The 27453-nt window shown below is 39.3% G+C and overlaps 4 protein-coding genes across 19 annotated transcripts in view; 1 reads left to right on the top strand and 3 right to left on the bottom strand.

The window, feature by feature from the left end:
- Positions 1 to 1713: 1713 nt before the first annotated feature.
- dia (diaphanous related formin 1) lies at positions 1714 to 26875 on the top strand. Of its 12 annotated transcripts, XM_069045234.1 has the most exons (19): positions 1714 to 2195; positions 2253 to 2307; positions 2399 to 2528; positions 8961 to 9152; positions 9206 to 9516; positions 9567 to 9885; positions 10096 to 10204; positions 10260 to 10497; positions 11032 to 11159; positions 11208 to 11725; positions 11775 to 12281; positions 12332 to 12484; positions 12530 to 12648; positions 12701 to 12836; positions 12955 to 13360; positions 13411 to 13434; positions 13509 to 13578; positions 13630 to 13703; positions 26684 to 26875. In XM_069045234.1, the coding sequence occupies exons 3-18, from the start codon at positions 2463 to 2465 to the stop codon at positions 13700 to 13702; spliced, it is 3369 nt and encodes a 1122-aa protein (XP_068901335.1). In that variant the 5' UTR covers positions 1714 to 2195; positions 2253 to 2307; positions 2399 to 2462; the 3' UTR covers position 13703; positions 26684 to 26875. The 12 variants fall into 12 exon arrangements, with proteins under 12 accessions (XP_068901335.1, XP_068901339.1, XP_068901338.1 ...); XM_069045238.1 differs by lacking the exon at positions 13630 to 13703 and having other exon boundaries at positions 12955 to 13357; XM_069045237.1 differs by lacking the exon at positions 13630 to 13703.
- Positions 14227 to 18732, bottom strand: LOC138128994 (sialin-like). Of its 4 annotated transcripts, none has more exons than XM_069045250.1 (10): positions 18635 to 18732; positions 17915 to 18064; positions 17613 to 17645; positions 17376 to 17566; positions 17086 to 17325; positions 16640 to 16724; positions 16220 to 16590; positions 15474 to 15606; positions 15085 to 15422; positions 14227 to 15034 (listed from the first exon to the last, which is right to left on the bottom strand). In XM_069045250.1, the coding sequence occupies exons 2-10, from the start codon at positions 17994 to 17996 to the stop codon at positions 14915 to 14917; spliced, it is 1593 nt and encodes a 530-aa protein (XP_068901351.1). In that variant the 5' UTR covers positions 17997 to 18064; positions 18635 to 18732; the 3' UTR covers positions 14227 to 14914. The 4 variants fall into 4 exon arrangements, with proteins under 4 accessions (XP_068901351.1, XP_068901348.1, XP_068901349.1 ...); XM_069045247.1 differs by lacking the exon at positions 18635 to 18732 and adding an exon at positions 18409 to 18552; XM_069045248.1 differs by lacking the exon at positions 18635 to 18732 and adding an exon at positions 18116 to 18370.
- Positions 18590 to 19568, bottom strand: Sgt1 (suppressor-of-G2-allele-of-skp1). The gene is made up of 4 exons (XM_069045254.1): positions 19385 to 19568; positions 19113 to 19334; positions 18783 to 19064; positions 18590 to 18732 (listed from the first exon to the last, which is right to left on the bottom strand). Exons 1-4 carry the CDS (start codon positions 19409 to 19411, stop codon positions 18631 to 18633), a joined length of 633 nt encoding a protein of 210 aa, XP_068901355.1. The 5' UTR covers positions 19412 to 19568; the 3' UTR covers positions 18590 to 18630.
- Positions 19988 to 27453, bottom strand: part of LOC138128995 (Krueppel-like factor 3) — a 56328-nt gene continuing 48862 nt past the window's right edge. For both annotated transcript variants that reach the window (XM_069045253.1, XM_069045252.1), the window contains exon 7: positions 19988 to 21101. In XM_069045253.1, the coding sequence (XP_068901354.1) occupies positions 20929 to 21101 (173 nt within the window). In that variant the 3' untranslated portion in view covers positions 19988 to 20928. The remainder of the gene's footprint in view (positions 21102 to 27453) is intronic.

The following is a 27453-nucleotide window of genomic DNA, read 5'->3' as shown; positions in this document are numbered from 1 at the left end:
TGAAACTCATTCAACGACTAAAGCCTACACCAGATGTTTACGTTTTGATTTGTCTTTTTTTTTTCAATAGCTATTCTTAATAAAAAATGCTGGGTTCTCTATTAATTTCTTGTATCGATTCGCAAAAAAGCGGAACATAAATATGGCAACACTGGGCCTTCAAAATTTTCAAAATTCCTAACCAAACTTTTATTCAGATATACAGGATGAAATCTGTCAGATTGTCATGGCCAAGCATCGTTTTTTTAAAGTTGGAATACATTATACGATTAACTGCATTAAAAAAATTGTAAAAATTACGAAACTTTAGGATTACATTCCCTTATGCAGGGTGTTTCTGAAATAAGTGCATTAATTTTAACTGGTAATAGAACTCATCAAAAGGAACAACTTTTCTTTGTGTCATTTTGGCGAAAAACGTTGCGTAATGGCTTAAAAAATAGGAAAGATTTTCCTAAAACAGTTCATATCTCGAAAACTAAGCTACCTAAAAACGTGAAACAACCAGATTCTTACGAAGTGGATTTTTTGCTATACGGGTAGATTTATTTGAATTTCGATTTCGGCGTTAAAACACGTTTTCTGGATGAAAATGGATGTTTTTTTCATATTAGCGCTGATCTCAATTAGCCATTGCAGTATTTAGTGGCGTAGGGCTATTTTAGTGAAAAATCTCTCCAATTTTTTTTTGTAATTAAACATCGTTTTACGGCAAAATGGTAGATAGAAAAGTTGTTCCTTTTGACGAGTTCTATTACCAGTTAAAATTAACGTACTTATTTCTGTTACACGTTGTATAAGGCTTCAAATGTGTGCAATCCGTGTGCAATCAATTTGCCCTTATCACTTCATTCAGAGCCATAAAATTTAAAAAATTGATTTGATATTTTGAACCAAAAATTTTTTTTTTCGCACACACATAAATCACAATTAATTCAAAGAATATATTTATGAAATTCGCATCAAAAGAAAATTTTAAATTATTCCAATTTTAACATTACAGGCAAAAACAAGGCGATCTTCATCTTGAGACCGCCTTGGCAAAAATGATCAAGATTTACAACTACACTGTCATAACTCATAAATAAATACCCCATTGTTGGTAAACATCTGTTAACAACTTTTCTATAATATAGTTAGTAATTCTTAAGTCCTTAAAGGGTACCATAAATAACCCATGTCAACTTCTTTTGTGGAAGTGACCGCCCAGTTTAATAATAAATCATAGCTACACTTTGCACTTTAATATCAAATTCCATTTATTTCAATCACACAACGAGTGATGACACCAAATTTTTCCTAAATGTTTGAAAGGATTCTCAGTGAAAAGTATGTAAATTAATGTAGCGGTTATTGAATTAAAACGAAATATTTAAGTATATACGTGTTTCATTAAAAAAATTGAAATATTTACAGAATGTTCTACAGCGATGCCAACCATTCCTGAATTTTTTAAGAATTTTAAAACGATTAGAAGTGGGTGTTTTCGCTCGGGCGGTAAAACTTGACTCACCCGGTATAATTTATAGCACCATAGTAGTACCATTAGATAAGAACATGTTACATAAAGTTGAATTAAGTTTGAATTTCAAGTAGGTATGTACAGTTTATTTAATTTCACTATTTACTTTCTTTCCGTGCGCGTGTATTGTTGGTTGCCTAAATTGTTGTTGGTAACAATTGTGAAAGTTGTAAATAAAGTGCTTTGTTTAGTAGTTGTTTGGCGATAGCGGATAAAATCGTGCTTGATTCACGGTTGTTGAGTACCAATCGTATTGACCGGGCCCCCCTCTGACGACGAAAAATCACCGATATGGGCCTGGAGATGCGGGCGTTAAATGCAAATATGTCGTCTAGTTTTGTCGCGAGAACAACGAAAACAACACCGAAAGGTCAAAAGTGTTCGAATTAAATCAAATCAATTAAAAAAAATCATAACGGTACCGGAAACCGCTGCGGTTTTGTTACTTGTCGTTGGAAAAGGAAGGGGGCGCCATGACAGTAACCTCAACGGAGATCTCCAACGGTCGATTTTGAATTTCGCGTTTAATTCGAACGCGGAAGCGAATCCGCGCGGAAGCAAACCAAACAAACATCGATATCGCTCGATAAACACCGTTAAAAGTGCTAATTTGAGTGTGCAGGTGAATGTGAGGTTATGTCAACGTTTCCGTGTTTATGTTTATTTGTTGAGCGTAAGCGATCGATTAGCGCTAATTCGGCCCCATTGACGAGCCCGACTGGTGTTTCAGGTCGCCGGGAGTGAAGGAGATGTCGAGACACGAGAAGGCCAAGTCTGGCAGTTTTGTAAGTAGCCTCCGAGTGCGTTCGGCGATTGGCTTATCAGTGGCGACTTGCTGGTGCGACTGTTTGAATAACGTTATCTTATCACTAGCAGGAGTGGGTCCCCGCCGCCAGTATCGCGCTTGGCACGCGGGGGTCGTGTCGACTTTTGCGGTAAAATGGACGTGACCACACGGTCGAAAAACTCGAAAAGGCGCTCCAAACGATATCTGACTGGTGCCGGAGTAAGTCGATCGATGTGGGGATGCAGCTGAGTGCCGGCTGACCCCGCCGCATTCGGAGTTTCATTATCATAAGTGATGTCATCGAGTACTTTCAATAACACCAGTGACATCACACCACATAACATCATTTGGTTGCGGCCGACGCTGTGACTGTGCTAAAATAGAACTGTCTTGTCCTGTCCATGTGGCTTGTTTGTGACCTGTATTCGTGTTTTTTACTTGTCTGTGTTACACTGTGGTGCACCCGCTGGTAGAATGTACGGTTATGTATGTACCCATGGGGGCCCTGTCGCCGACCCCCGCCTGCCTAGCTTATGTCTTTGCTTTTTTTCGCAATCTCGAGCGATTTTGCAATTGTGCCGTTGTCATCATTATTAATATCGTATTTGTCGGTGACTCACAACCAGTGGCGTCTCGTGCGGGTGGACTTTATCGATTGGAATTTTATCGCGGATTTTGAACCGATCGAACAGATGTTTTTTGACAGTTGTGTTATTTGCCTAAGGCGCCAAGTTTGAAATGGCTGTCGTGTCCGGTTTTGGAATGTTGACGGTTGCGTTTTTCCGGAGGGCACGAATCGGGTGAGCGCGGGGGATGGATTTACGGTTAGCACTGCTAACAATGTGTATTTTTGTGCGGTATTAAATCGACTTTCTTGGTCGTCAACGCGAATGCAGTAAGTGGGACGTATAAATATGTATTTTATGGTCGTAGTTATGAGTGCGAGTAAAAATTGTAATAAATCGTGCGGCGTGTTAATCTATGGAAAAAAAATTAATTGGCATAAATAACTTGGGCGAGGCGATATGGTGCTAGTCATGCACTTTTTCTTTTATCTGAAAACTAGTTCGTTTTACATATTTTCGGAATTATTAAAACATTTAAATATTACAAACATTTTAATTTTGTTTTTGTTTGGTTATTTTAGTTTTTTCAAACATGTTTTTTTTATTTTAAATTTTCGTTTTAATTTACACTATTGAAATGGCGTTTACTTTTGGAAAAAGATTTTTTCAATTTTATTTAAATTTTTTGGAAATTTTTTAAAACTTGTCTTCATTTTGTCTTTCTTAATTTTTAATATTTTATTTTGAATCGAGTTTTTAAATCTGAATTGCAATTTCATTGGTTTTTTAATCACCTATTTTTTTTTCTGTCCAATAATAAAAACAACTTATTTGGAAATTATCAAATTATTATTACATCCGTTTTATCTTAATTTTTAATTTTATCTTGCATTCAATTGTATCACCTTTGTTTAATTATTTTATCTATGAAATACCTTTACAATCTTTTTGTTTTCTCATAAATCAAGAATGTTCTTCTCTCAGCTCTGTTTTCCTCTTTTAAATAAACAAAGGCATTCCCTTTTACACAACAAAATTCGTTTATTACCACCACGTAAATATCATTTAAAAATTAAACAAAAATAAACCGAATAAACAATATCCTGAATCACCTTTTACTCATTTCGCGTCATTTATTATTATATTTATTTTCAGAGATAGAGTCATAAAATCGCGCATGAATAATTTTTCCATGTGAGACATCTTCCCGAGAAAGTAGTTTTTCTTGTAATTTCCAAAAACCAGGGAGATACGTCGATTATTTAAGAAACCACGGCGGCCTTTACCAATTTTTTTCACTTTCTCGGCTTCGATTATGTGCGAACGCAGCAGACATTTCAATGCATCGATCAAAGTAATTAGAACCACCGTTCTGCGAGCCGTGTCACATTACCGACAAAAAGACGATAACCTTGTCCGTCTTCGCTTCGTTGAAAAATTGGAAAATTCGAAACGCCACTTCCGCCGTATCGAATCTCGAAAAATACATCGAACAGGATCGGTCCTACGGAGCGTCCTTGTGTGGCGCCGTGTAACACGGGCCGAGTGACACGTGACATCCAAGGTTGCTCTACGAATTCATTGATAAAAGAATGAGGTTACGAACGTATTACTCGTGTCGATAGTGCTTTTTGTTGTTGGAACAATGCCGGCGGACATACCGAACCAATTAACAACAATGGTGCGAATTAATTCGCCTCGCGAAGATAAGCGCACTGCTTATTATGACTTCATCGCACGCCTCCAATTTTAATCGAGAAACGAACGTTTTGTCGATGATGAACACGTTCGGTATTGGAGGTACGCCTCTGTACGACCGGGAGATAAAACCACTTTCAAGGTCGACTCCTGGTGGCCAGGTGCGATTTTCTAGCTCTCCTCCAGGCTGTAACTTCACGTGAAGTTGCGTGATGACGCACGCTCAAATAACAAACAATTTTAAAAATGCGGTTCCAGGCGTGCGTAATTAACGCGGCGATTAGAAAACGCCATCTTAAGGATGTTAAAAGTGGATAAGGTTTTTTCCGGCTGGCCGATAGAATACAGTGAGCGGAGGGAAAATGTAAAGGAAAATAATCGCCAGCAATTTATATTTGTTTTTGGCGCGCTCAGAAATCAAACAGAAAACGCTGCACCCCATTCGTTCTAGTTACATAAAAAAAAAGAATTTATTGCACTCTAGATAATTTAGTTGATTGTTTGTACAACTTATCATTTTGGTTATTTATTCAGCCGGTACAAATATGGCTGGCATTAAATTTGTCAGATAAGAAATTAACAAAAAAGTATGAAAAAACAAAAAATTAAATAATTTCTGTTTTTTTTTCCTCATTTTGTGGAAAAGATATTTTATTATGGTGGATGACATAAGTGGAACACAACTAAATGCGGAAAAATAATATTTTGGGGTTTTGTTTGTTGGGAGTAAATGTAAAATTTGATTTAAAATGTTTTCGTACGCTTAAAATGGCAAACAGATGACGTCATTCTGTATAGTAGATGTTTTTATGGTATTTTTGTATCTATTGTTATTATCTCAGAGGTAGAAGGTGCTCTTGACCGAATTAACAGTGAGGTCAATAACGCACTTGATCCTAGCAGTCTGTGAACTTTTTAACGCACGTCTTTGATTGAAAATTATTTGACAGGTTGTCAGTTCAACGACATTCCTCGATACAAACTCAATAAGAACATTCTCCATTTTCTAGTTTTGCGCCATTTTGTAAATATGAGAATGATGTGTTCATTTTCTAACATTTTGTAAGAAACAAAATATGTATGTGGATGTAATTTCGAATTAACAACATATACGGGGAAAAAATCATAAGCTGATGCGGACAGGATCTTTATTGGTCTCGCGGTATTTTACAGTGCGTTTGAGAAACTTATAATTTTACCAATTAATTAGTCTCATAAATTGCGTACATTTTAATAATGACACTGGTTGCCACCGTCATTCGTACGTCAGAACAGTTTCGGGTCTATTGCGGACCCATGAGCGATGCCACACTTCATATTTGGTGATTCAAAATTATTGTGAATAAGGATGGCAGCTATGTACGAAAATTTATGTGGGTAGGATAGAGTTGACATTTCTTTGACAGTTCATAGTTTTGCAATTTTGAAAATTGTCAAATCAATGTGCAATGGTATAAAAAAATCAAATGCACGCTTATGAAATGTCATACAAATGTCAACTCTACCCCACCCACACAATTGCTACATACATTTTCGTACATAGTTGCCATATTTAGCCACAATCATTTTGAATCACCCAATATTATCAATCTTTAATTTGAATAATCATGTTTTAGAACTTAGATTCTTTTCATTTTTGAAAATCAAGTAATTTTTAATCTGAATTGTCGTTTGATAATTATGTTTTCTTAATTCTAAATCGTGTACTGTTGATATTTTAATTTTAAACACACAGTACAGTTATTTTTTTAACTAAAAATAGAGAGCAAATGTTTGAGTGTTTTATTTGCTTGGTCTGAAAACAAATTTTTATCTGAAATATTTTGATATGCTTCTGGGTTTTTCTCCTAACGTTGAGAGTGTGAAAAGATATGTGGTGTGAAAAATGAAAAGCAGATGTCGCCAAATTAAAACGAGACCAAATAATAATAAATTTGATAATTTAATTTTCTAACAAAAAAAAAAAGTCAATCGTCATACTTGATTAGCTTTTAGAAATAAACACAGATATAATTTAATGCGAAGGAAAACAAAAATCAAGAACCTTTTTGGGGGAGGTAGGCATATGGATTTGCTTATTTTGATCATAAAAGAATAGTTATTTTCATATGAGCAGCGCTGTCAGATCACTTTTCAGGTATGAGGCCGAAGATTGAAGCACGAGGCGTTAGCCGAGTGATGCATAACAGGCGGAATACCTGAAAACTGACAGCGCACGAATATTGAATAACGTTTTTTTTGTTCGTTTGGGCAGTCTTAAAAAAAAACTATTATTTTCACTCAACAATAGTCTGTTCAAAACTCGTAAGGGCATTCCAAATTCGTTGGAGATATCAAAGAAATATTTGCCTTTTTTTTTTCATTAGTCTTTACGAAGATGTTTTCTTGTCTAAAAAATTTTGCGGCACCATTAAAAAAGAAGTTTTTTTTTTAAATGAATAATGTGTATTTTATTTTACAGTTTCATGAACGTTATTGTATACTTTAGTAGACTAAGGGCCAGTTTACACAAGCAAAATTAAGTTAATCGTCATCAAATGCGAGATTAACTGAACACGTGATCAGATTGAACCAATCGAAGTTTCGGATTCATGTGTTAATCCCCCATTAAAATTTAATTCGAATTAAATATTTAATTCTCTTTCTATCGCGCGTTCAAATGAAATCCTGGACTGGGAAGGCGTTGGAAACAGTCAATTGTTGTGCTTTTTTAAAGCGTAGATTAATTGGAGCATGTTGACAGCTAACCTAAAATTTAGAGCCAAAACATCTTTCTTTTTTCTTTCTTTGCAATGTTTTACATTAAAAATAGAATAACTTAACGATTCCTATTCTCGAAACAAATATCTAAGGGCACCCTTTGCTGAAAACAAGCATGTTCAGTTATGTTCCGATTAAACATAAACAAATGTCATTCTTGTCAAACGGCGGGAAATTCAAACTTTACACTGTTCTAAACGCTTTAATTTTTCCAACGCCTACTCAGCCCAGAATTTCATTTGAACGCGCGATATAAACTGGCTCTTACACTTTTGCTTAATTTGCTACAGAAATAAACAAAATACAAAATGAATTTCTGGTGAACTACTTGGCAGCGCTTCATTACCACTTTCACCACTCTGTTCGCTCATTTTGTGGAAATACTTGTAAAAGAATTCTAAATGCGCACATCTAATGACATCTTTTCTTTATTCACTGCTTACCTAAACTACACAATGACAGCAAAAAAACTAATGCTATCTAACTCATAACTTGATATTTTATTAACTTTTTTTCGTAACAATTTTATTTAACACAGACAATTGTTGCACAATTGATGAATGCAACTTGTGTGTAAAGTAAAAAAAAACTTTTTTACGTGTGGGATTACAGCACTTGCTGCTTTCGTGCGTGTAAATTTCCCACTTCAAAAAAAGTTGTGCTTTCTATACATCGTGCATCAAGAACAATTTTGTTTTCAAAATAAAAAAAAAAATCTACAATAGACATGTACTATTGCGGGCAAAAAAAGTGGGACATCAACGTCATTGTCTTGACTTTTAATGTGAAATAACCCTTACCTGATTCTAACCCTACTTTGAATTGATTGACGTTGTCATTAAGTATTGTAGGTTGTAGGGAATGATTGTAAGTAAGCACGTAGTGAATATTTATTTAATGCAAAGTTCCAATCAAACTCTACCTTTATCAAAAGAAGAAGGCATTTCGAAAAGGAAAATAGGAGTATAAAATAAATTTTTAAACTGTCAGCTGGAATAGTGTCAAAAAAATGACAATAAAGCTTGAACTACATCGAATTTTTCAAAACTGACAGAAATTTGATGTCCCACTTTTTTTGCCCGCAATAGTACATATTTAAGTTATTTTTTGTCAATTGAAATCGTCTAGTTTTGTTGCTCTTAAGTTTTTCAGTTTTAAAGTGATATTTTTCTTTTTTTTAACATTACATTTTAATAACATGTCTTTCATCTTAAAATGTTATTTATGAAGTTTTGAAAATGATTTAGATTTCTTTTTCAAATTTAGAATTTATTATTGTTCTTTTTACGGATAGAATGTTCCTGTTCTAATAATATCGTGCTCCTTATCTGGATGTCAATTTATTTTACGATGTTCTTAATTTTTTTCTTTACAATCTACAGTTTCCAGGTCAATTCTGTTTGTTTTTATTACTTGCTTATCGTTTCGAATTTTAATTTGCCGCTTAATGACAAGTCCCACGCCTCCGAAGGGGATCTCACCACGCTCGAAACGCCACCAATACAAGTCCATCCGAAAGACGAACATTCCACAAATAACTCCATCCCGGCACAATATTTATTTTTACGTGTACACGACACCCACGTGTCGCGTCATCTTTATTAACGGAAAACGGTCAATTTCGCAGTTGGAGTCATGGTTCAAGGGCGGAGGCGCGAGGAAGGCGCCCGGCTCGAGGCCGGCGTCCCAATCGTCGATGCTGAGACCGAGCTCCGAGAGCGACTTCACCGAGGCGGAGGACAAGGCGATCAAGATCTTCGCCGAGCAGGTGGAGAAGATGAGCGAGAAGGAGGTGAACGTCAAGTTCGACGAACTCCTGGTACGGCCCTCGACTCTCCTTCGTTCGCTCTCGGGCTGACACGACTGTTTCAGAGCGACATGAATCTGAACAACGCCAAGAAGATGCCGCTGACGATGATGTCGCTCGACCAGAAGAAACAGATGCTGATCTTGAAGTGTAAAGGGACGAATCAGGACGTGGGGCACAAGTTCGACAAGCCCACTGATTACACAACCTACTTGGAGCAGTACTCCAGGCCGGAACTGCTGAACATGGGGAAGATCCTTAACTGCGTCGAGTCGCTGAGGATCGCCCTCACGAACAATATTCTCAGTTGGATGAGGGAGTTCGGCTACAACGGCATGAAGATCGTCTTCAAGGTTCTGGATCTGGCTATCAAAGAGTAGGAGTGTCTTCGGATCGTCACCGTTATGCTCGTTCTGTTCTTTGCAGGAGAGAGACGAAGGTCCAGATCGAGTGCCTCAGGTGCGTCGAGAAGTTCATGAACAACACCGACGGTCTCAGGATGTTCCTGAAGTATGATGTCGGTCACGAGATCGTCGCCAAGTGCCTGGACCACAGAAACCAGCCGGTGATGATCCAGGCGCTGAAGATTTTGGCGGCGTTGTGCTTTCTGGACGACCACGCCGGCTGCTCCGGCACAGACAAGATGTTGGTGGCCATCACCAAAGTCCACGAGGCCAACGACGTGCCGAGGTTTTTGCCGATAGTGAACGCCATCACCAAGTGCGCAGATAATGCCGACCTGCAGGTAAAAAATTGAGACTTTTTGCGAGAATTTTTTCTCCTCCTTGTATCGCCACTATAGTTGTTTTTAAAGTCTTGATTCGTTCGTGTGTAAGATGTAACAAGTCGACAAATACGATGAAGTTGCTTAAGTGGTCAAAAAAAAGAGTTTTTAATTTCGTGGTTTGTCCGTTAACGTTCGATGATGTATCGTATTGATCGTGATTTTTTCCAGAGTATGTGTTTCCAATTTATTAACGCCCTTTTGTCCCAAACTGACGATTTTGAGTTCCGCATGCACCTCCGCAACGAAATCGTCCGGAATGGACTGTACGATACGTTGGGTGAGTTTGAAGACCCGGAGGAAGGTACGAGGGTGATTTTTTACTATGTTTCCAGTCGAACTGAAAAACGAGACGAATCCCGTGATCAAGAATCAGTTTGAGATATTCGAAAATCACAAAGACATCGATCTAGACGAGTTACACGATCGCTTCGATAAAGTGAGGTTAGATATGGACGACATCCAGGACTGTTTTGAGGTATTAAAGAACATGACGCTAGAGACCGGAGCGGAGCCGTACTTTTTGAGCATTTTACAACATTTACTGTTCATCAGAGATGACATCAATATCAGGTGAGGACGGTGGGACTGTCATATTGACCGCAGAGTTTTGTTAGGTTATGTTTGTTTAGCTTTTCCGGCAGCTTTAATATTGTAATTTTGTAATATATTTTCTTACTTTTTGCCTTATATAGACAGAACAGCGGATGAGGTAATTTGTTGAGAGTCGCGTTTTTTCTCTGTAGTCAGATTTGTCCTTGTCTAGGTCTGTGGTTCAATTGTCAGAAGTCCTTGCTGTATGCCATTACATCGAAAATGACATTGGAACAAATGAGAATTCTTTGTATAGGGATCCAGTCAGGTCTGCCAAAGGTTTCATTTGACAGCAATGGTTATCATAGAAATTAAAAATATTTTTAAAACTAAAATTGTATCAAGATTTTATTGTTGCTAAACGCGTAGTAGTCTTTTCGGAGGTCTACTCTAACAAAATTAAGTCGCTCCTCAGCTTACTCAATTGACTGGAGTTTACAATGTTAGAATAATTTAAAAACAGTCCCAGGTAGTGTTTTTGTTGGTTCTATCTCTGCTTCGTTTTTGTCGCAGACCTGCCTATTTCAAACTGATCGAAGAATGCGTGTCACAAATCGTCCTTCAAAAGTCTGGAATCGACCCGGACTTCAACAAGAAACGTTTCGATTTAGACTTACAACCCCTATTGGACGAATTGAAAGGTAAGTTTCCGGGACGTACAGTCGCCACTCTGATGCAAAATCTTGCAGAGAAACCAGTAGAGATCGAAAACAGCAAGATCGAAGAGTTGAAGAAGCAACTGGAGGAAGCGTTGGGGGCGAAAGCCGAAGCCGAAGCCAAATTGGAGCTGCTGGCGCGTCAGCCGAAAGAAAGCGGAGGCGGCAAACTCGACCCGTCCGTGGTGAGCGGAGTGGCCGAAGCTCTGAAAGCTCCACCTCCGCCTCCCATGCCAGGATCGGGAGTTCCGCCTCCGCCTCCTCCGCCGATGATGGGTGGACCTCCGCCTCCGCCCATGCCCGGATCGGGAGGACCTCCGCCTCCGCCGATGCCCGGATCGGGAGGACCGCCGCCTCCGCCGATGCCCGGAATGGGAGGACCTCCGCCTCCGCCGATGCCCGGAATGGGAGGACCGCCGCCGCCGCCGATGATGGGGGGACCGGCGAGAGTGCCGCTGCCCGGAATGGCGGCGGAGACTCTGCCGCACGGTCTCAAGCCGAAGAAGAAGTGGGACGTGAGCGGACCCCTGAAAAAGGCCAACTGGAAAACGGTAAATTGTGTCACCGATAGAGATCGTTTGAATGACGGTTGGGGTTTAGATCGTGCCGCAGAAGATGTCGGAGAAGGCCTTCTGGGTCAAGGTCCAAGAAGAACAACTCGCCTCGCCCGACATCCTCGACGGTCTGGCCAAGAAGTTTTCGTCGAAACCTGCCAAGAAGTTGGAAGATGTGACGGATAGTGCAGGGTCGAACACGGGAACGCTGAAGAAGGTCAAAGAGTTGAAGGTTCTGGACGGCAAATCCGCCCAGAACATCAGCATACTGTTGGGGGGTTCCCTCAAACACATGTCCTACGATGACATCACCAAGTGTCTGTTGAAATGCGATGACCAAGTGCTAACAGAGAACGTCACCGAGCAGCTCATCCAGTACTTGCCGCCAGCTGATCAACTCACCAAATTGCAACAGTTCAAAGACAAATACGACCAGCTGACCGAAGCCGAACAGTTTTGCGTCAAGATATCGCACGTTAAACGCCTCTTGCCGAGACTCAAGTCGCTCGGTTTCAAACACCACTACACGGAGATGGTCAACGACACCAAACCGGTCAGTTAAAATAGTAAAAAAGTGAGGTTAGGTTAACTCGATTTGTTCAGGATATTGTCGCGGCGACTGCCGCCTGCCAGGAAGTCAAGAAGAGCAAAAAATTCGCACGGATGCTCGAGTTGATCCTCCTGTTGGGTAATTACATGAATTCGGGAAGTCGCAACGCGCAAGCGTTCGGTTTTGAGATGAGTTTTCTCACTAAGGTGAGTACACTAGAGTTGTTTGATTGTGGTTAAACGTAAATTCAGCTGACAGGCACCAAAGACGTCAACAACAAACAAACTCTTCTCCATTACATTGTGGAAACTACAGAAAGCAAGTTCCCCGAGTTGTTGAATTTCTTTGATGAGATGCCACACATTGACAGGTGAGGTTATGTCAAGGTCAAGTGAATCGAGACTGATTTTGGTGCGTTATAGAGCCAGCAGAGTGTCGCTAGATACGATACAGAAAACCCTCAAGCAGATGGACAGTAACATACGGAATCTACAGACCGATATAAACAACAACAGAGTGCCACAGAGTGGTGATGATAAATTTTTGGAGGTTATGGAGGTACGAAACTACCCTTGTGACAACTGTCACTTCTGGCCTGTCAATATGATGTCAGATATGATGTGTTGTGACTCGGCGTAATCGACTTTTTGTTGAATTATTGGTTTTATTTGTGCAGAAATTTGCCGAAGACGCGCGAGAACAGTGCGACGTGCTCCAGAACATGTTCAAAAAGATGGACAGTCTGTACACGGACCTGTCTGAATATTACGTGTTCGACAAGCAGAAGTATACCCTGGAGGAATTTTTCACGGACCTGAAAACCTTCAAAGATAGCTTCATCGAAGCGAAGAAGGACAACGACAGGGAGCGCGAACTGGTGGAGAAGAAGGAGAAGGCGAGACTGGCCAAGGAGAAGGCCGATCGAGAGAAGAAGGAGAGAGACGCGACGAAGAAGGCGTTCATCGACATAAACCCGAAAGAAACGCAAGAGGGCGTGATGGACAGTCTGTTGGAGGCACTCCAGACCGGCAGCGCTTTCAGCAGGGAGCAGAAGCGGAAACGCGGAAGTCGACCCGCAGGTGGTTAGTATCGATTTTGTGAGAGCGAAGTGTTGACTTAACGCTTTGTGTAGATGGCTTTGAGGAGAATATTTTGGGTACGTTCGGTGTAGTTGTAGTGACTTGAGTGTGTTCAGTCCGCGGTCCGCATCTCATTTGATTTTGTTTGTAGCGGAGAGGCGAGCGCAATTGGTCCGGTCCAGGTCCCGGTCGGGCTTGATAGCGGGGAGAGAGCTGATGAGGTGAGTTATCCACAACGAGAAAAACTCTTTTCAATACAAATGTTGAGGTAGGGCGAGCTCAGATCTTGCCCCTTACGATTCGAGCGACGAAGTGTCGCGCTCGACGACATCTCTCTTTTTCTGACGTGCGTATCACCGTCGATAACACATTAACGGGGTTTATTTTGACATTTGAAAGGCGCTCGTGACTAACAACTAACATGTTTGTTCTAGCGAGATTACGGCTTGAGGCAGGAAGCCCCGAAGGAATCACAACGAGGTTTTCCTTTCTGTAATATTTTAAGCTCAATTAACGTTAATTTTTTCTTTTTTTTTTGTTTTATGATGTTATTTATTAATCACTATGAAACGTCTTCCTTTGTACATACATTATTACTTTGTATATTGCGAATCTCTTCATTATTTCTCCTTCCGAGCGCGATTTTCAGTGTTCACTAAAGTAAGAGGGTCACGTTACGTAAACGGTAAACAACAGAAGGTCGATCAAAAATTGCAGAGAGTTGTAACATAAATTATTAGTGATAGTGCGATATTTTTTATATGAAGAATATGTGAATAATTATAGAAAATTATATTTTAATACTTAATAAATTATTTTCAAAGATTGTTAAAACATGTCTGTGATATCGTCCTCCAAATAAACACGGATTAAATGAAAAAATATATTGTTCCAAAACCAACTCAATGGAAAAAATAAAACAATACAAAAAGGAATGAATTTACAGTATATAGAACTAACTGTCAGATTGGCACCTAAAAGTCAGCGTAAGTACCATTAACTTTTGTACATTTTCAAACTTCCAATACTCGATAACTACTGAAGGTTACAATTTTTTTAAGTAGATGTATACAGATATTTTTATGGTATAACATGCTCATGTAGTAATGGAGTTAAATGCAAGTTAAGAGGGACGACGATTGAACACTACACTACCACAGAAGACTGCATACCAAACAACATTGTGGAACGAAAAAATTGGTCGTAAAATCTCTCACTAGTAACATTTATAGTCAAAAATTGGTCTTAGTTCTAACGAATGTGCTGTCTAGAGGTCGACATTGATGCCCGGCTGCGACATGAATGCCATTTTAAAAAAATAGAATATGAAATACTGTTACGCTATTGTCAATGGGTAAAACACCACCACCATGCGCCTCGAGTTCGCCCACGATTGATTGTCGGAATGGTGGGGATCTACCGCTAACAACCCTACTCGACTAATCTAAAACGCTAAAGGCCCTGACTCTAAACTTATCACAATATCGATGAGGAAATCGGAGATGAGCAGACTCCTAAGTTAGTTGTGCCACGTGCAATAAGGGGATACATCAAGGATTACGCTACGTTGTCGTCCGTCTTGCCGTTGGCCACCACCTCGTCGCCGTTCTTCTTCGTCATAAGCTCCTCCTGTTCGGTGGTGTTGGGCGGGCCTTCGGCGTAATTCCACGCTTGGATCTGCAATCCGATCACGATCAGCCGCGTCCTTCGACAAACGCGAGACTCACCTCCGAAGTGCCCCAGATCTGGAAGGTCCCGTACGTCGAAATGGCCACGAAAGCCGTGACGTAGAAGACGTTGCGCCACGCCGACATGGAGTGTTCCTGCTCGTTGAGGAGCTGGAACGCCACCAGGGGGCTCAGAAAGCTGGCCGACATGTGTATGGTCTGAGCGAAGGCCAGCACCGGACCGGCGAAATTCGGCGCGATGTCCACCACGTTGGCCATGGCGCCGGCGTACGACGCGGTGATCAGGGTGACAGCGATGAACCAGACCACCAAGACGAGCTCGATGTCGCAGCCGAGATAACTGATCACCAAGACGAGCAGACCCGGAACCACTTGAGCTGCAATAAACGATTTGTTGAATGGTGTCGTAGGACGGTCAAGGTACTCACAGAGCGCGGTCATCACTTTGCGCACGTTGGTCAAGGACATGATGTTCTTAGTGACGAGCTTGTCGGCCGTGTAGCAGAAGAAAACGGAGGCGACGTAGCTGCAGATGAAGGGGGCTCCGGACAACAATCCGTTCTGACAAAACACAACATCTATATCTACGTATGTATCTCTTGGGCACTTATAACTAAAAAACTGCCCAACGTATTTTGATGTGGTTTTCACTAATAGTTAGACTGTTTCTTTGGCTGCAGTTTTAGTAAAAACCGTTGCACCACCTTGCAAGGGGGCCAAATGGTAACGGAGGTGAAGCAAGTCGGAGAATTTTTGTAGCAAGCAAGTACAGTTTCTTAATCTGAATATGGATCCAGTGACAGAGCCAAGCAACTAATTAGCTAGTAGTAGCAGCTAGTAATTAATAATGTCCAGGTATGTCTGAGTTCGGACATGACGAACAAAAGTCGTTTCGTAGATTGATTCGTACGCCTTTAAATTGTCCCATGAATGCATATATTTTTTTGTAGGTACTGAATTTGTATCGATTAGGGCGATCAATTTCGATTTTTGCACCTTTACAAGTGGGCTTGATATTTTTTGCACTTTCCAAGAAGAAAAACTCTTCAAGTGTTTTTGATGCACAATAGTACATCGATACAGATCAGATTTTATCAGGCGTTGATCAAAACGTTTCTTTTTGTTTGATTTTGCGATTAAGTCAATCAAACCCGTATCTAATCCTTCCACCCACCTTCTCGATGCTGAACCCGAGTATGCTCTTCATGTACTTAGGCCCCGGTATGATGAAGGTGTAGTGCACCCAGATCCTCCCGAACGTGGTGACCCCGATGGACCAGGCGTGTGGAGAGGTCAAGATAGCCTTCCACGGCACGGCCTGCTTGCGCGAAGCCGCGTACGTGTTGACGGTGTTCTCTTTGATGTACTGCTGTTCGCTGAGGCTGATCCTCGGATGCATCTCGGGGCTGTCGAACGCCAACAAGTACCAAATCCCGCACCACGCCACCCCTATGGACCCCGTCGTGTAGAAGACCGACCTCCAACCCAGGTGGGCTATGAGGAAGCCGCACAGGGGGTAGGTGATGCCGATGCCGATGCTGAAACCTGAACATGCGTGTGGAGGCGTGGCTAGGAGCCGTGGGCGGGGCGTTACCTTGGAAACTGGACATGAAGCGGCTGCGCTCCGGGACGGGGATCCAATGGCCGACGAGGGCGTACATGGCGGGCCAGGTCAAACCCTGGAAAAGAGGGGGAAAAGCAGACGTGACGTGTGTTTCTACCGGACTGCTTGCACAAGTGTGACTCAGCGAAATCGTGCCAATGACAATCTTAATTGATCTACTAACTATGGTGCAATTAACGGGGCAAAAAAATCAAAGGGTCTACTTGATCCTATTACCCAACCGAGTCAAGCAAATATGTACTTGCGTCGACATCGTAATCGCTGAAGTGTTTTTTATCTCTGTTACAAAACGAATCTTACAAGAATCTCGATTGTGATGCACTGATCTTCAGATAATTTAACGATCTTTGATCAAATTACTGAAATCATGGAGAGTTTACCTATGTGGCGTTTCCGCTGGAAGACAACGAGCTTACCGAGGCGAATCCTTGGGCGAATCTCAACGCGATGACGAAAGCGTAGTGGGTCTCGCTGGCCCACGGTATGGTCAAGCTGCACAGAGCCGTCACCAGCTGGGCATAGCCGAAGACCCTTTTGGTGCCGAGTTTTTGCGTGGCAAGCCCCCCGACCACTTGCGACACTATGTAGGCCCAATAGAACGACGCCAAGATGTAGCTCTGGACCTGCGCTGACCATTTCAGGGTGCCCCCGTAGTCCTGAGAAGACGATGTCAGTTCGCGTTATTGCGAGAGAAAGAGTAACGTACGAGAGAGGAGGTGGAGTTGGAGTTGGAGTCGTCGATCACGAAGCAGTATTCTTGGGTGGTGTTGGTGGTGGCCTTATCGGGCTCTTCGACCATGGCCACGATGGCCAGATTGATGTCGGTGCGCATCATGAACGAAACGAGGAAACCGGACCATGACAGAAGGTAGAGGACGAGTCTGGCAGGTACTTGACCTGAAAATGTAATTTAGCCTGGGCAATTGGGGCCAATTGTACTCACTGAACAGAGAGCGGCACATTTCACTCGGCGGTACTGTTTCAAATTGATTCGATTTAATAGACGCGTGCTGTTATCTATTATTGTAGATTGATAAAAACGCGATTTTTTACGCGGGTGCTGTCCTGACAAGGCGAAATACGAAATCGTTATCATCAGCTAGTTAAATAGCTCCATCTACTGTGCCAGAATGCAGCGGAATAAAGCCTGTGGTCAAGGACAAGCAGCCACCAATTATGCCAATTAATATTACGCAACGTTGCCTTATCATTATCAACCACGCGAGGATAACTTATCGGGCTTACCGAAAAGTCTGTAGATGAGGCACTTGTTCACTTCTTCTTTGGGGTAGGAGAGATCGCTGCTGTAGACCCTCTCTTCGGCCATGGCTGGGCGAGGGATCACGTCGATTATTTGCGCTTGCTTCTCGCCATCAACCGAAGATTGTCCATGTCCTGCAGACACATTTTAATAATATTATAATATCAAAGAACTGGTTTGCACACCCTGGGGCTACGTGTTTTACTACTGCTGGTGACTAATCACCTCCTGGGTACATAACATTGCATAATTTTCACTTCATTTCTATAATTGTTTTGGTCACTTTCAAGGAGACGCGTCAGCAATTTTAACAATATGCTAAAAGTCGCACGTTCTTGGAATAATCACCAAAACGCGCATACCCGCGATTAGCTATTTATTTCAGCGATAAACGATGACAATACGGATACATAACCTCAAAATACTACCGACTCATTTGTTCAATTCGCACCATTGACACATCAACAATTCGACATACCTGACAATAAACGCCCACATTAAAACTTAATGAATCAATAGTTGAACAATTTAGTGCCATTTTGCTTTATTGTTTCGCATTTAATATCCTTGACCGATTTATCCACACTACTATCGATCTGACATCTGACATTTATAAACATCTCGACAGGTTCCTGTGTTACCGACACAAACTAAACTGCCTCATTAAATAATTTATTTATAAAGAATTATAACAGAGCAACTACCATTTCTTCCATTCCATGCCGTCGGGAGGCTTCACTTCAACTTTGTCCTTCGAAATTTCGTTCCAGTTGGTACTCAGCACTGTGCCCCCACTTTCCATCTGCAAATCCAATCATCAAACATTTTTCTTACTCATCTGCACCATCTTACATAACTCTTGTTCATCGCCCGTTTGACCTCGTCGCTCCCTTTACCGTAAATCTCCTGGAAGAGCTTGTTGAGCGCCTCTTCACCTTCAGGCTTCTCCTTAGCTTCAGCCTCTTTCATTTCTTTCTCCACAACTGACCAGTCCTTGCCTTTTTTCGAAGTAGGATAGGCAGGGGGGCCGCTCGATTGTGGGACCTCGATCGGGATGGCCTTGGGAAGATCCGCCTCCTCTCCTTCGAGTTTCGCCCACCTGATTCCTTCACTCTTTTTCAGCTTAACCTCAATCTGTCAAAAAACAATCAGTCACTTGTTGGACCAAGCAAACCACTGTACCTTTGACGGGGTTATTTTGTATGAGCACTGTTCAGGAACTACGTCGTGCGATAGGTTAAATTTGATGTTGATATCGTCTTGGTCTGGGAATTTGACGTCGACTTGAACACACGTTTGTGAGAAGTTTACGGTGAGATTGTCAGCTTTTACGTTTTTTATGAGTACGGTGATTACGACGGCGGCGTCGGTCTGGTACCAGTCGTGCTTGACTTGCACTTTCGGCTGAAATTCACACAGTCATCTAACCTTACTTTTTCAGTTGGGGGCTGTACCTGGGTTCCAAGATCGCACTCGGCCATTATTTTTTATTGGGGTACGCCGGATGATGCGACAGTTACGTCGATTCCTCTCTTATCACGAGAAACAGGCGGAATTCCTTTCTGGACGCAAAAATACAAATCCTTCTAGAAAAACAAACATTTGACATTTGACAGCGATGACAATACTCACAGTAGCGCCACCTACCGACCATTCAAATTTAATTTAATTAATTCATTTAATTTTACTCTCCTTTCCAGCAAAATTAACTCGCACTGTTACGTATCGTGTAAGAAATCTCTTTTCCATCCCACTTAACAATCAAACACTACTTTTAAATCAGCGTCTAACAGATTTTAATGATTTTATTCGTTTCGTTTCAAAAACAGAGTGGGCTCAACCACCATCAGCGCCACCTGGTACCGTTTCTGTTGTCAATGTTTCAAAATGCTGTTTTAATTTTTCCCTTTCTAACGTTTAATTGTGAATCGTTCCCCCAAAAAACTCATGTAAGTGGTTATTTACACGATAATTTGTTCGTTGATATAATTTTTACCGCTTCAGGTGTGAATAATCGGCGGGGGCTTGGGGGTGGTGTTCGGTAAGTGACGGTCGTGTTACCCTTCCACATATTTTATTTTATTGAAACAACTTAAAATAATAACATTAATAAATATGTCCCATCTATAAAATATAACATTTTGTTATTGTCTTGACTGAAAATGCCCAACGGGTGTCCTCAGGTGGGGCACCCGTTCTCGCTGATGTAGTACAACTAAACATTAGAGATCCGAAAATTAAAAGGAAATTGTTACGACTAAAATAATATACTGGCCCCTATTACTGGCATTACATTATGTAACCTAAATAAAAATATACAGTAAAGTAGAATAAAGTGTGGGGAATCTGGGGACTGATTTTGAGTTATTTACAAAATATAAATATATATTGCGGCCCCTGGCCCGCGAAATTCTATACATTATACAAAATATATTGATTTACTTAGAACTAGATAAAGCCAACTAACTATAATTGCACTTATGTAGGGATTGTCTTAGCTTAGTGCAGGGGTTGGAGACACAGACCCTGTCTTTGCATTCGGAAGACTTAAACTATATATAATCTGACCTTTGCTACTGGCACATCGTTCCGATTACTGTTTTCACTTACAAACTAAAATTAGGAATGTTGGCAATTTTAATCTCACACCAGCTTCGAGTTCAATACATTTCTCTCGACCTTATATACAAATATACAGGAATTAAATATTTTTCATCTCGTATTTACATTTACCACGTACGTGTTTCGTTTCGCAAACGTTGCCCAACACAACGGCGGGGCCTGTCCCATCACGCACGTCGCTGCTTGATGCGTATCAGACCGACCGTTACGTTGCGTTACGCAACGTTTGCGCTTGTCCAATCGACAGCACCGATCATTTATTTCTAGCACCAATTGGTCATTTTTTTTTTGTACGATTTATCTGAGCTGTGGAGATGCCGCGGCTGTTACTACTTAAACGATACAATTTTCCTAATAGAAAATGGAAATTTCCTAGTTAGTGTCTTTTCATGTGGAGGGAGAGGTGGTCGGATCTGCTGAAGGAGCGCTGGCACTGGCTGCAGCTGAAGGGCTTCTGACCCGTGTGCTTCCGGAAATGTCGAGTCAACTCGTCGGACCTCGCGAACTTCCAGGTGCAGCCGTCCCACGAGCACTGGTACGGTTTTTCCCCTGGAAACAAGACGAGTCAGTGGTGCCAATCCTGATCTTCCCACGTGATTAATTGAAGTTGCTCAACTCGGTGATGCAAAATCCGTGTTTTTTTAATTCGTGGACTAGTAAATAAAATGATAAATGATTCGTTGACATCGGACTGTAAATACGTAACGTCCAACATGACAGACCATAAATATGTAAATTTCACAAGTTTGAACAATGATGTATTTAGAATTTTCTAATCCAGGTTCGCCTGCCGGAAAAATTTTTTTCGGGTACGTTATAAATAGGCGAGCTTTTGGACCGTCACCGGACGTTTTTTATTTTCACCTAGCACCTGTCCGCCGTTTGATAATCTCCTGGCAGCGATGGCTTATCACGTTGAAACATTATAAAAACAGTGTTGTGTACACGTCGTGCAAATATCCTGCTGGTAATTGTCGGTTTGATCGGTTTTTGGGCGGAACGTCCCGCGGCGTTATTTATATTTTGACTGTGATTGTGCCAAAATAGATTTACACGTGCGTGGAAAGGCGCCGCCGCCACACCGACACCAGGAATTTGGTGGCCGCGTTTTCTGTAAGGAAGACACGTTGGCTCTACTGTTATCCACCCATATTTCTCGTCTAAAAATAATTATTGCCGTTTCGGTTGTTTCGTGAGTCAGCTCGCGACGCCTGGCGCTTTACAATTAGCCGCGGTCGAGGAGGAGTCGCTCTTTTTTTCGAAACGTCGTCGAGTGAAAATTTGCATTTTTGTTGTGTTCATTTTTTGGAAGCAAATTGACCGGTGGGTTGGACGTGATGACAATTATTATTGCACTTGTACGCTTGCAGAAACACAAATGTTACTAATAATATGATAAATTCCAGTTCTCACTATTGGCCAATAATATTTGATTGTGGTGATGCCGTGGGAAAAAGAAGTTTTACGTGAACGCGTTCACATCTTGCGAGTTGTCAGATGAATTGGAAGGAAGTGTTGAAAAGCTCCGAAGACGAATCGACGTTGCCCAAGATTTGGGAATTTCCAGTTTGGGGAAAGCTGCCAGAGTAGTTTTCTTCAAAAAAATATGTTGATAAAGAATTATAAGTATTATGGCAGGTTTAAACGGAAACGGAAACTCGATAAAAATATTGAAATGTGTTTGATTTGATTAGTGAAAGAAATTGTAACCTATTAAAAAATATATATTTTTAGTTTCGAAAGAACCAAGACATGTTTAAAGGAGCTTACGATCAAGAGTTTTTGCTTAATCGATCGAGCTAGATGAAAAGCCAGTTTAATTAAGTATGTGGTTGACAACTAGAGTAAACAAGAAACTTAAAATATTGGTCGAAATGTAGATATTACTGATCGCACTTAATAAATCAAGAAATTAAATCAGGCAAATAATCGTAACTTGGGCTATAAATACATTAAAGTGAGAATGAAATGAAAAATTAACTTTAGACGTTTAAGATTGCAACATAAAAAACATAATACGTGAGGTGAAATGATCAATCGTCTCTTAGATTAATATTGACGGAGTAGAAATTAAGCGAGGGGAGCTTGCTACACCGCGAGATATTCGGCACAGGTTTATCGTTACTGGGCAGGTCTCAGACGTCATATCGTGATGAAACAAACACGATCAGTTAGTTTCGCTGTCTAACAAACTTTGTTTGCAGAAAATTGTGAATTGAAATCGAGAAGCAAACGAATAAAGAAATTGCTAAAACAGCTCGAGTGTCACGAAATCCCAAAAGTTTGAAAATTTGTTAAAATTAATATCGAAATAACAAACAGACACTTTAGTTTACTTTTTATGTGCAGATTCTATTTTCATTGGTTTGTTTTATAAATATTTGTCCAAGTCGTTTCAGTTAATAAATTTTTGGGATTTATGTTATCTGACATTTACAGAATACGTTGTAGGCATTTACTGAATTTTTAAATGTAATATCATTGTTTGTGTTTTTTGTTTGATTGCTTTATGATAACTTATTGCAATTTAAAATCTAATTATGTATTTATTTTCGTCTACTCTCTTAATATAATAATTGTAAAAAAATTCTTTAGGTGTCAATTATTCGTTTTCATGTTTTTGTTACTTTTTCTTTGTAGTCTGTTTTAGTGTTTTTTCTGGATTTCAAACTATTTGTTGTCTCTTTATTCAGTCTTTCTAAATATACAGGCTGATTCACGTAGTCCGTTCGTTAGAAACTTTCTGATTTCCCCAAATCATATTAATATGAAAATTGGTAGTTGACTATAATGGACTACTCCAAGTTCAAATGAAATATTTTCAAAATGGTGGCACTTCCGGAAATATCGGAAATCGACGCCATCTTTATTTTTTTAAATGGAAAGGCCTCATTTTGACTTCACATTTCGATTCTACGTTAAATTTTGAGTTTAGAACGTCTTTTCGTCAACACTTATCTGTCATCGTTTTTGACCTATGTCATCTTTTTTGCAAAAAAGCGAGATTGCAGGGCTTCATTAACAAATTTATAACTCTTGAACCATCGGAAATAAATAATTGATTTTTTTTTAGTTGAATTCCTAAAGACCTGGCCGATCTTTCCCGCCATTAGTGAAAATTTTTTTATGTATCATACGCCTACTGAAATTTTTCAAAATTGCTAATCAAATTTTTTTAAATGGCAACCACTATTTGTGACACTAGATATAAATGTAAAATTTAATTCTAAGCCTACTTTTATTAACATTGTGTATGCCTATTCCCAGCCGTTTTGGCGTAATTTCGATTTTTTGTGTAAAATATTCTTTTTTTTATCAAACAATTGTTTTATTTGAATTTTTATTCAACAATCACATGCAATAAACAGTAGATAACGACGAAATAATAAAAAATAAGCAAATTAACAAAAAAATATTTTCAATGAAATCATTTACATTAAAATATTTTTTTGTTAATTTGCTTGTTTTTTATTGTTTTGTTGTTATCTAATATTTATTGAAATGCTATTTTTGAATAAAAATTCAAATAAAACAATTGCTTATAAAAAAGAATATTTTATTAAAAAAATTGAAATTACGCCTAAACGGTTGCAAATAGGCATACATAATGTTAATAAAAGTGGCCTTAAAATTCAATTTTACATTTATATCTAGTATCAGAAATGGTAGTTACCATTTAAAAAAATGAAGTTTTCGACATTTTTTGATTATCAATTTTAAAAAAATGCAGTAGGCGTATGAAACATTAAAAAAATGTCGTTGATAGCGCAAAAAAGCGGCCAAATCTTTGGCAAGTCAGTAAAGTAAAAATAAATTATTCATTTCTGATGGTTCAGGAATTACAAATATTTTAATGAAGCCCTGCAACCTCACTTTTTTGCAAAAAAGATGACATAGGTCAAAAACGATGACAGATAAGTATTGACCAAAAGACGCATTAAACACAAAAGTTAACGTAGAATCGAAATGTGAAGTCAAAATGGGGCCTTTCTATTTAAAAAAACAAAGATGGCATCGATTTCCGGAATTTCCGGAAGTGCCGCCAATTTGAAAATATTTCATTTGAACTTGGAGTAGTCGATTATAGTCAACTACCAATTTTCATATTAATATGATTTTGGGAAATCTAAAAGTTTCTAATGAACGGGCTACGTGAATCAGCCTGTATTTTATTTTCTTCGTTCCCTTAAACATATTCCGTTTTATCATTCAAATATTTTATTTTTGTTTAGATCGTTCCAATTAATACATTTGTCAAATTTAATTTATTTGATAACTTTCGAGCTTATTATATCGGGTGTTCATTTAAATTTCTCCTCAAAGTTGGCGTTGAAGAGCCGATTGTGAACGTACCACTCGTCAGTCTGCAGAGTAAAAACACAAACAACGCAAAAAGTGGGGTTAGATTTAAGCAACTGATCCGTGATCTGTAATCCGTGGTGCGTTCACAATTGACTCTTCAACGCCTATTTTGTGGATAAATTTAAATGAACACCCGATGAAATTCTTCATTGTACATCATTGTTTACTTTATGATAATTTACTGTAAGCTACTCTCTTCATGTATTAATTTTTTGCTTGTTTGTGTTTGTTTTTTTTTAAATAATATTTTGATGACAAAAAAATTTAGTCAACTTTCTCAACTCTTTTTTGTCAGTTCGTATTTGTGTCGTGTTTTAGTTCAAAACCATCTGTCTCCTGTTTCATTCTTCTTTGTTTCTTTAATTATTCTCTCCTGACATAACTTTCATTTAAATTTTTTTTCGCTTGGCCTTCCGCAAGGTACACACTTAGGATTGGGACCTATTCTGTTCTCACTACGTATACACAAGTGAAATAAATAACAGGAGATTTTTTTGCTTCACTTCATATTAATGTTGCGCTTAATTATGTGTTTTAATTCCATTAAATTAATTTGGTGCTGTATACATCTACATAAAATCCATTCAAGGTTTCAATTTTTTCGATGTTTACAGCATGTCACTTGAAATTTTTTACCTTCCCTTTCGTTATCCTTCCACGAGCGTCTCTTCCCGAGGAAGAGATTCTCCGATTCTGCGTTTTTTCTCTTCATATTCATAAAAAAGAAATTGTTATTGTGTTGATTAGCCTATCGATTATCTATATCCGTCGATAAACAGGCAAAAAAGTGTGAAACATCCAATAAAATAAATTCCCGAGCAATAAAATTCGCCGATGGGAAGATAGATTCATCAGTCGGTACAGATATGATGCATGTTACGTAGATGTTGTTATATAACGTGTGGGCAGTGCCGAGGCCGTTCCCGTTACACTTTAGCCATTGTTCGGAGGCAAAACAAAAATCGATCGGGTTCGATCTGAATCGGTCAAAGAAAAAACACCGACCGGAATAAATTAACACTTTGTCACTCATTATTGACCTATCATGAAACCTGTTGATTTTGTTTTGACACAGTTCGTCCGGTATCTCGACAATCGATCTAAATTTCCTTTATATTTATCAATCGAATTCGCGTTTTTTTTCACGTTGTTAATGTGTGTGTGTGTGTGCGTTTTTTATTCTCTCACAACCTGTCCCTCCTTGGGCGTATTTCATGTCATTGAAGTTGAGTAATTAATTGGACCGCCTAATATGCGGCTGCAGTGTTTCTTTTTTATCTTCTCAACGTCGTATATCGTTATGGGAAAATCTTGACATATTGGTGGGCCATAAAAGGTAATTATTTAAATTTCATGCCGATAATTTGAGATCAGCTCTAATTATATTTGTTCTTGTTATTCTGCCGACGAATGTGGTCCAGCTTCTGGGTTTTTTTCGCGGGAGAATTCAGTTTTTGCGGTTGCGGAACATTACGGAATTGGCAAGACAAGGTGATAATAATAGTTTTCTTTTTTTTTAATTTCGGGTACGTTGGACAGTATTTATTTTTTTGAATTATACGAACCGAACGAGCTTAATTCAATTTCTATGCTCTCATATTCTTTCTAACATGGATCTTTTCATCATAATTTCTAGCTCTACATTTTAACTTTTGCTATTATCTGCTTTATCATTTTTGTTCGTTTTTACCATTTACACGTGCAAAATTAACCAACTAATCATTTAAAAAAATATTCTAATGATTTAAGACGTTAATCTAAAATTTCAGATTGATTCAGAAGAAGCGAATGGATGACCATTACAATACCAGACACTGAACACTGCAGAAAATATGGGAAGGAACTGCCGTTGATTGTTTAACCAATTAGAGAATAGCAAAAATTGTGATCAATTCTACCAAACATTGAAGAATTTTTAGGACACGAGATTTATTAATAAAAAATTGATAATTTATCATCTACTACTGTATTTTACTCTTGCTCTGAATCTCCATTTCCTAATAAAGAGCGATCAAATTAATTTGTAATCGAGTTATCCATGAATCCGAAGTCGTATGTCGTTACTTGAACTCCACGCTCCAATAAACACAGCTTGAAACACAGGTTAGATCTCGACATATCAATCGCAAAAGACATACGGACTCAAATCCATGGATGACTCGATTACAAATTAATTTGATCGCTCGATACATATTTTTATTGCAGCGTATCTTCCCGTTACTTCGTTCTACTCTATGAACATTTCTTGAATGTATGTTTAGTTTTGTAACTTTTATCTTTAACGAGCTTTTTTATTTAGCATTTTTTAAATAGTTTTAAATTGTTTAGTTGAGTAGAAAGATATTCTTCTAATAGATTCTTGTCAGAATTTTATATATAAAAAGCGCAGATGAAGTAGAGCAGCCTTGTTTCACTCCCTTGTTTATTCAGAATTCAAAAGATAATTTCCTTCTCCACGAATTTCCTTCATTTTTCCCGTATTAGAACATCTAGATTCTCTTAGTCTTTTTTCACCATTTATTTGGCTTTCTATTTTCCT

This window comes from Tenebrio molitor, chromosome 4 (genome assembly GCF_963966145.1).
Source record: "Tenebrio molitor chromosome 4, icTenMoli1.1, whole genome shotgun sequence".
NCBI classification, from domain to species: domain Eukaryota; kingdom Metazoa; phylum Arthropoda; class Insecta; order Coleoptera; family Tenebrionidae; genus Tenebrio; species Tenebrio molitor.
Note: the sequence above shows the minus strand (reverse complement) of the source record. Positions and strands in the feature narration are given on the sequence as shown.

What these genes read in the sequence shown, in the direction of transcription:
- Sgt1 (XM_069045254.1), bottom strand. Translation starts at nt 19,411, where the DNA reads ATGGCCGAGTGCGATCTTGGAACCCAG. An exon ending in AGTGCGATCTTGGAACCCAG is followed by an intron (nt 19,335 to 19,384) that starts GTACAGCCCCCA and finishes TGTGAATTTCAG; the next exon opens with CCGAAAGTGCAAGTCAAGCA. An exon ending in ACAAAATAACCCCGTCAAAG is followed by an intron (nt 19,065 to 19,112) that starts GTACAGTGGTTT and finishes GTTTTTTGACAG; the next exon opens with ATTGAGGTTAAGCTGAAAAA.
- dia (XM_069045234.1), top strand. Translation starts at nt 2,463, where the DNA reads ATGGACGTGACCACACGGTCGAAAAACTCGAAAAGGCGCTCCAAACGA. An exon ending in CAGATAATGCCGACCTGCAG is followed by an intron (nt 9,886 to 10,095) that starts GTAAAAAATTGA and finishes GATTTTTTCCAG; the next exon opens with AGTATGTGTTTCCAATTTAT. An exon ending in TGGACTGTACGATACGTTGG is followed by an intron (nt 10,205 to 10,259) that starts GTGAGTTTGAAG and finishes CTATGTTTCCAG; the next exon opens with TCGAACTGAAAAACGAGACG.
- LOC138128994 (XM_069045250.1), bottom strand. Translation starts at nt 17,996, where the DNA reads ATGGCCGAAGAGAGGGTCTACAGCAGCGATCTCTCCTACCCCAAAGAA. An exon ending in AATGTGCCGCTCTCTGTTCA is followed by an intron (nt 17,567 to 17,612) that starts GTGAGTACAATT and finishes TTACATTTTCAG; the next exon opens with GTCAAGTACCTGCCAGACTC. An exon ending in AGATCTGGGGCACTTCGGAG is followed by an intron (nt 15,035 to 15,084) that starts GTGAGTCTCGCG and finishes ATCGGATTGCAG; the next exon opens with ATCCAAGCGTGGAATTACGC.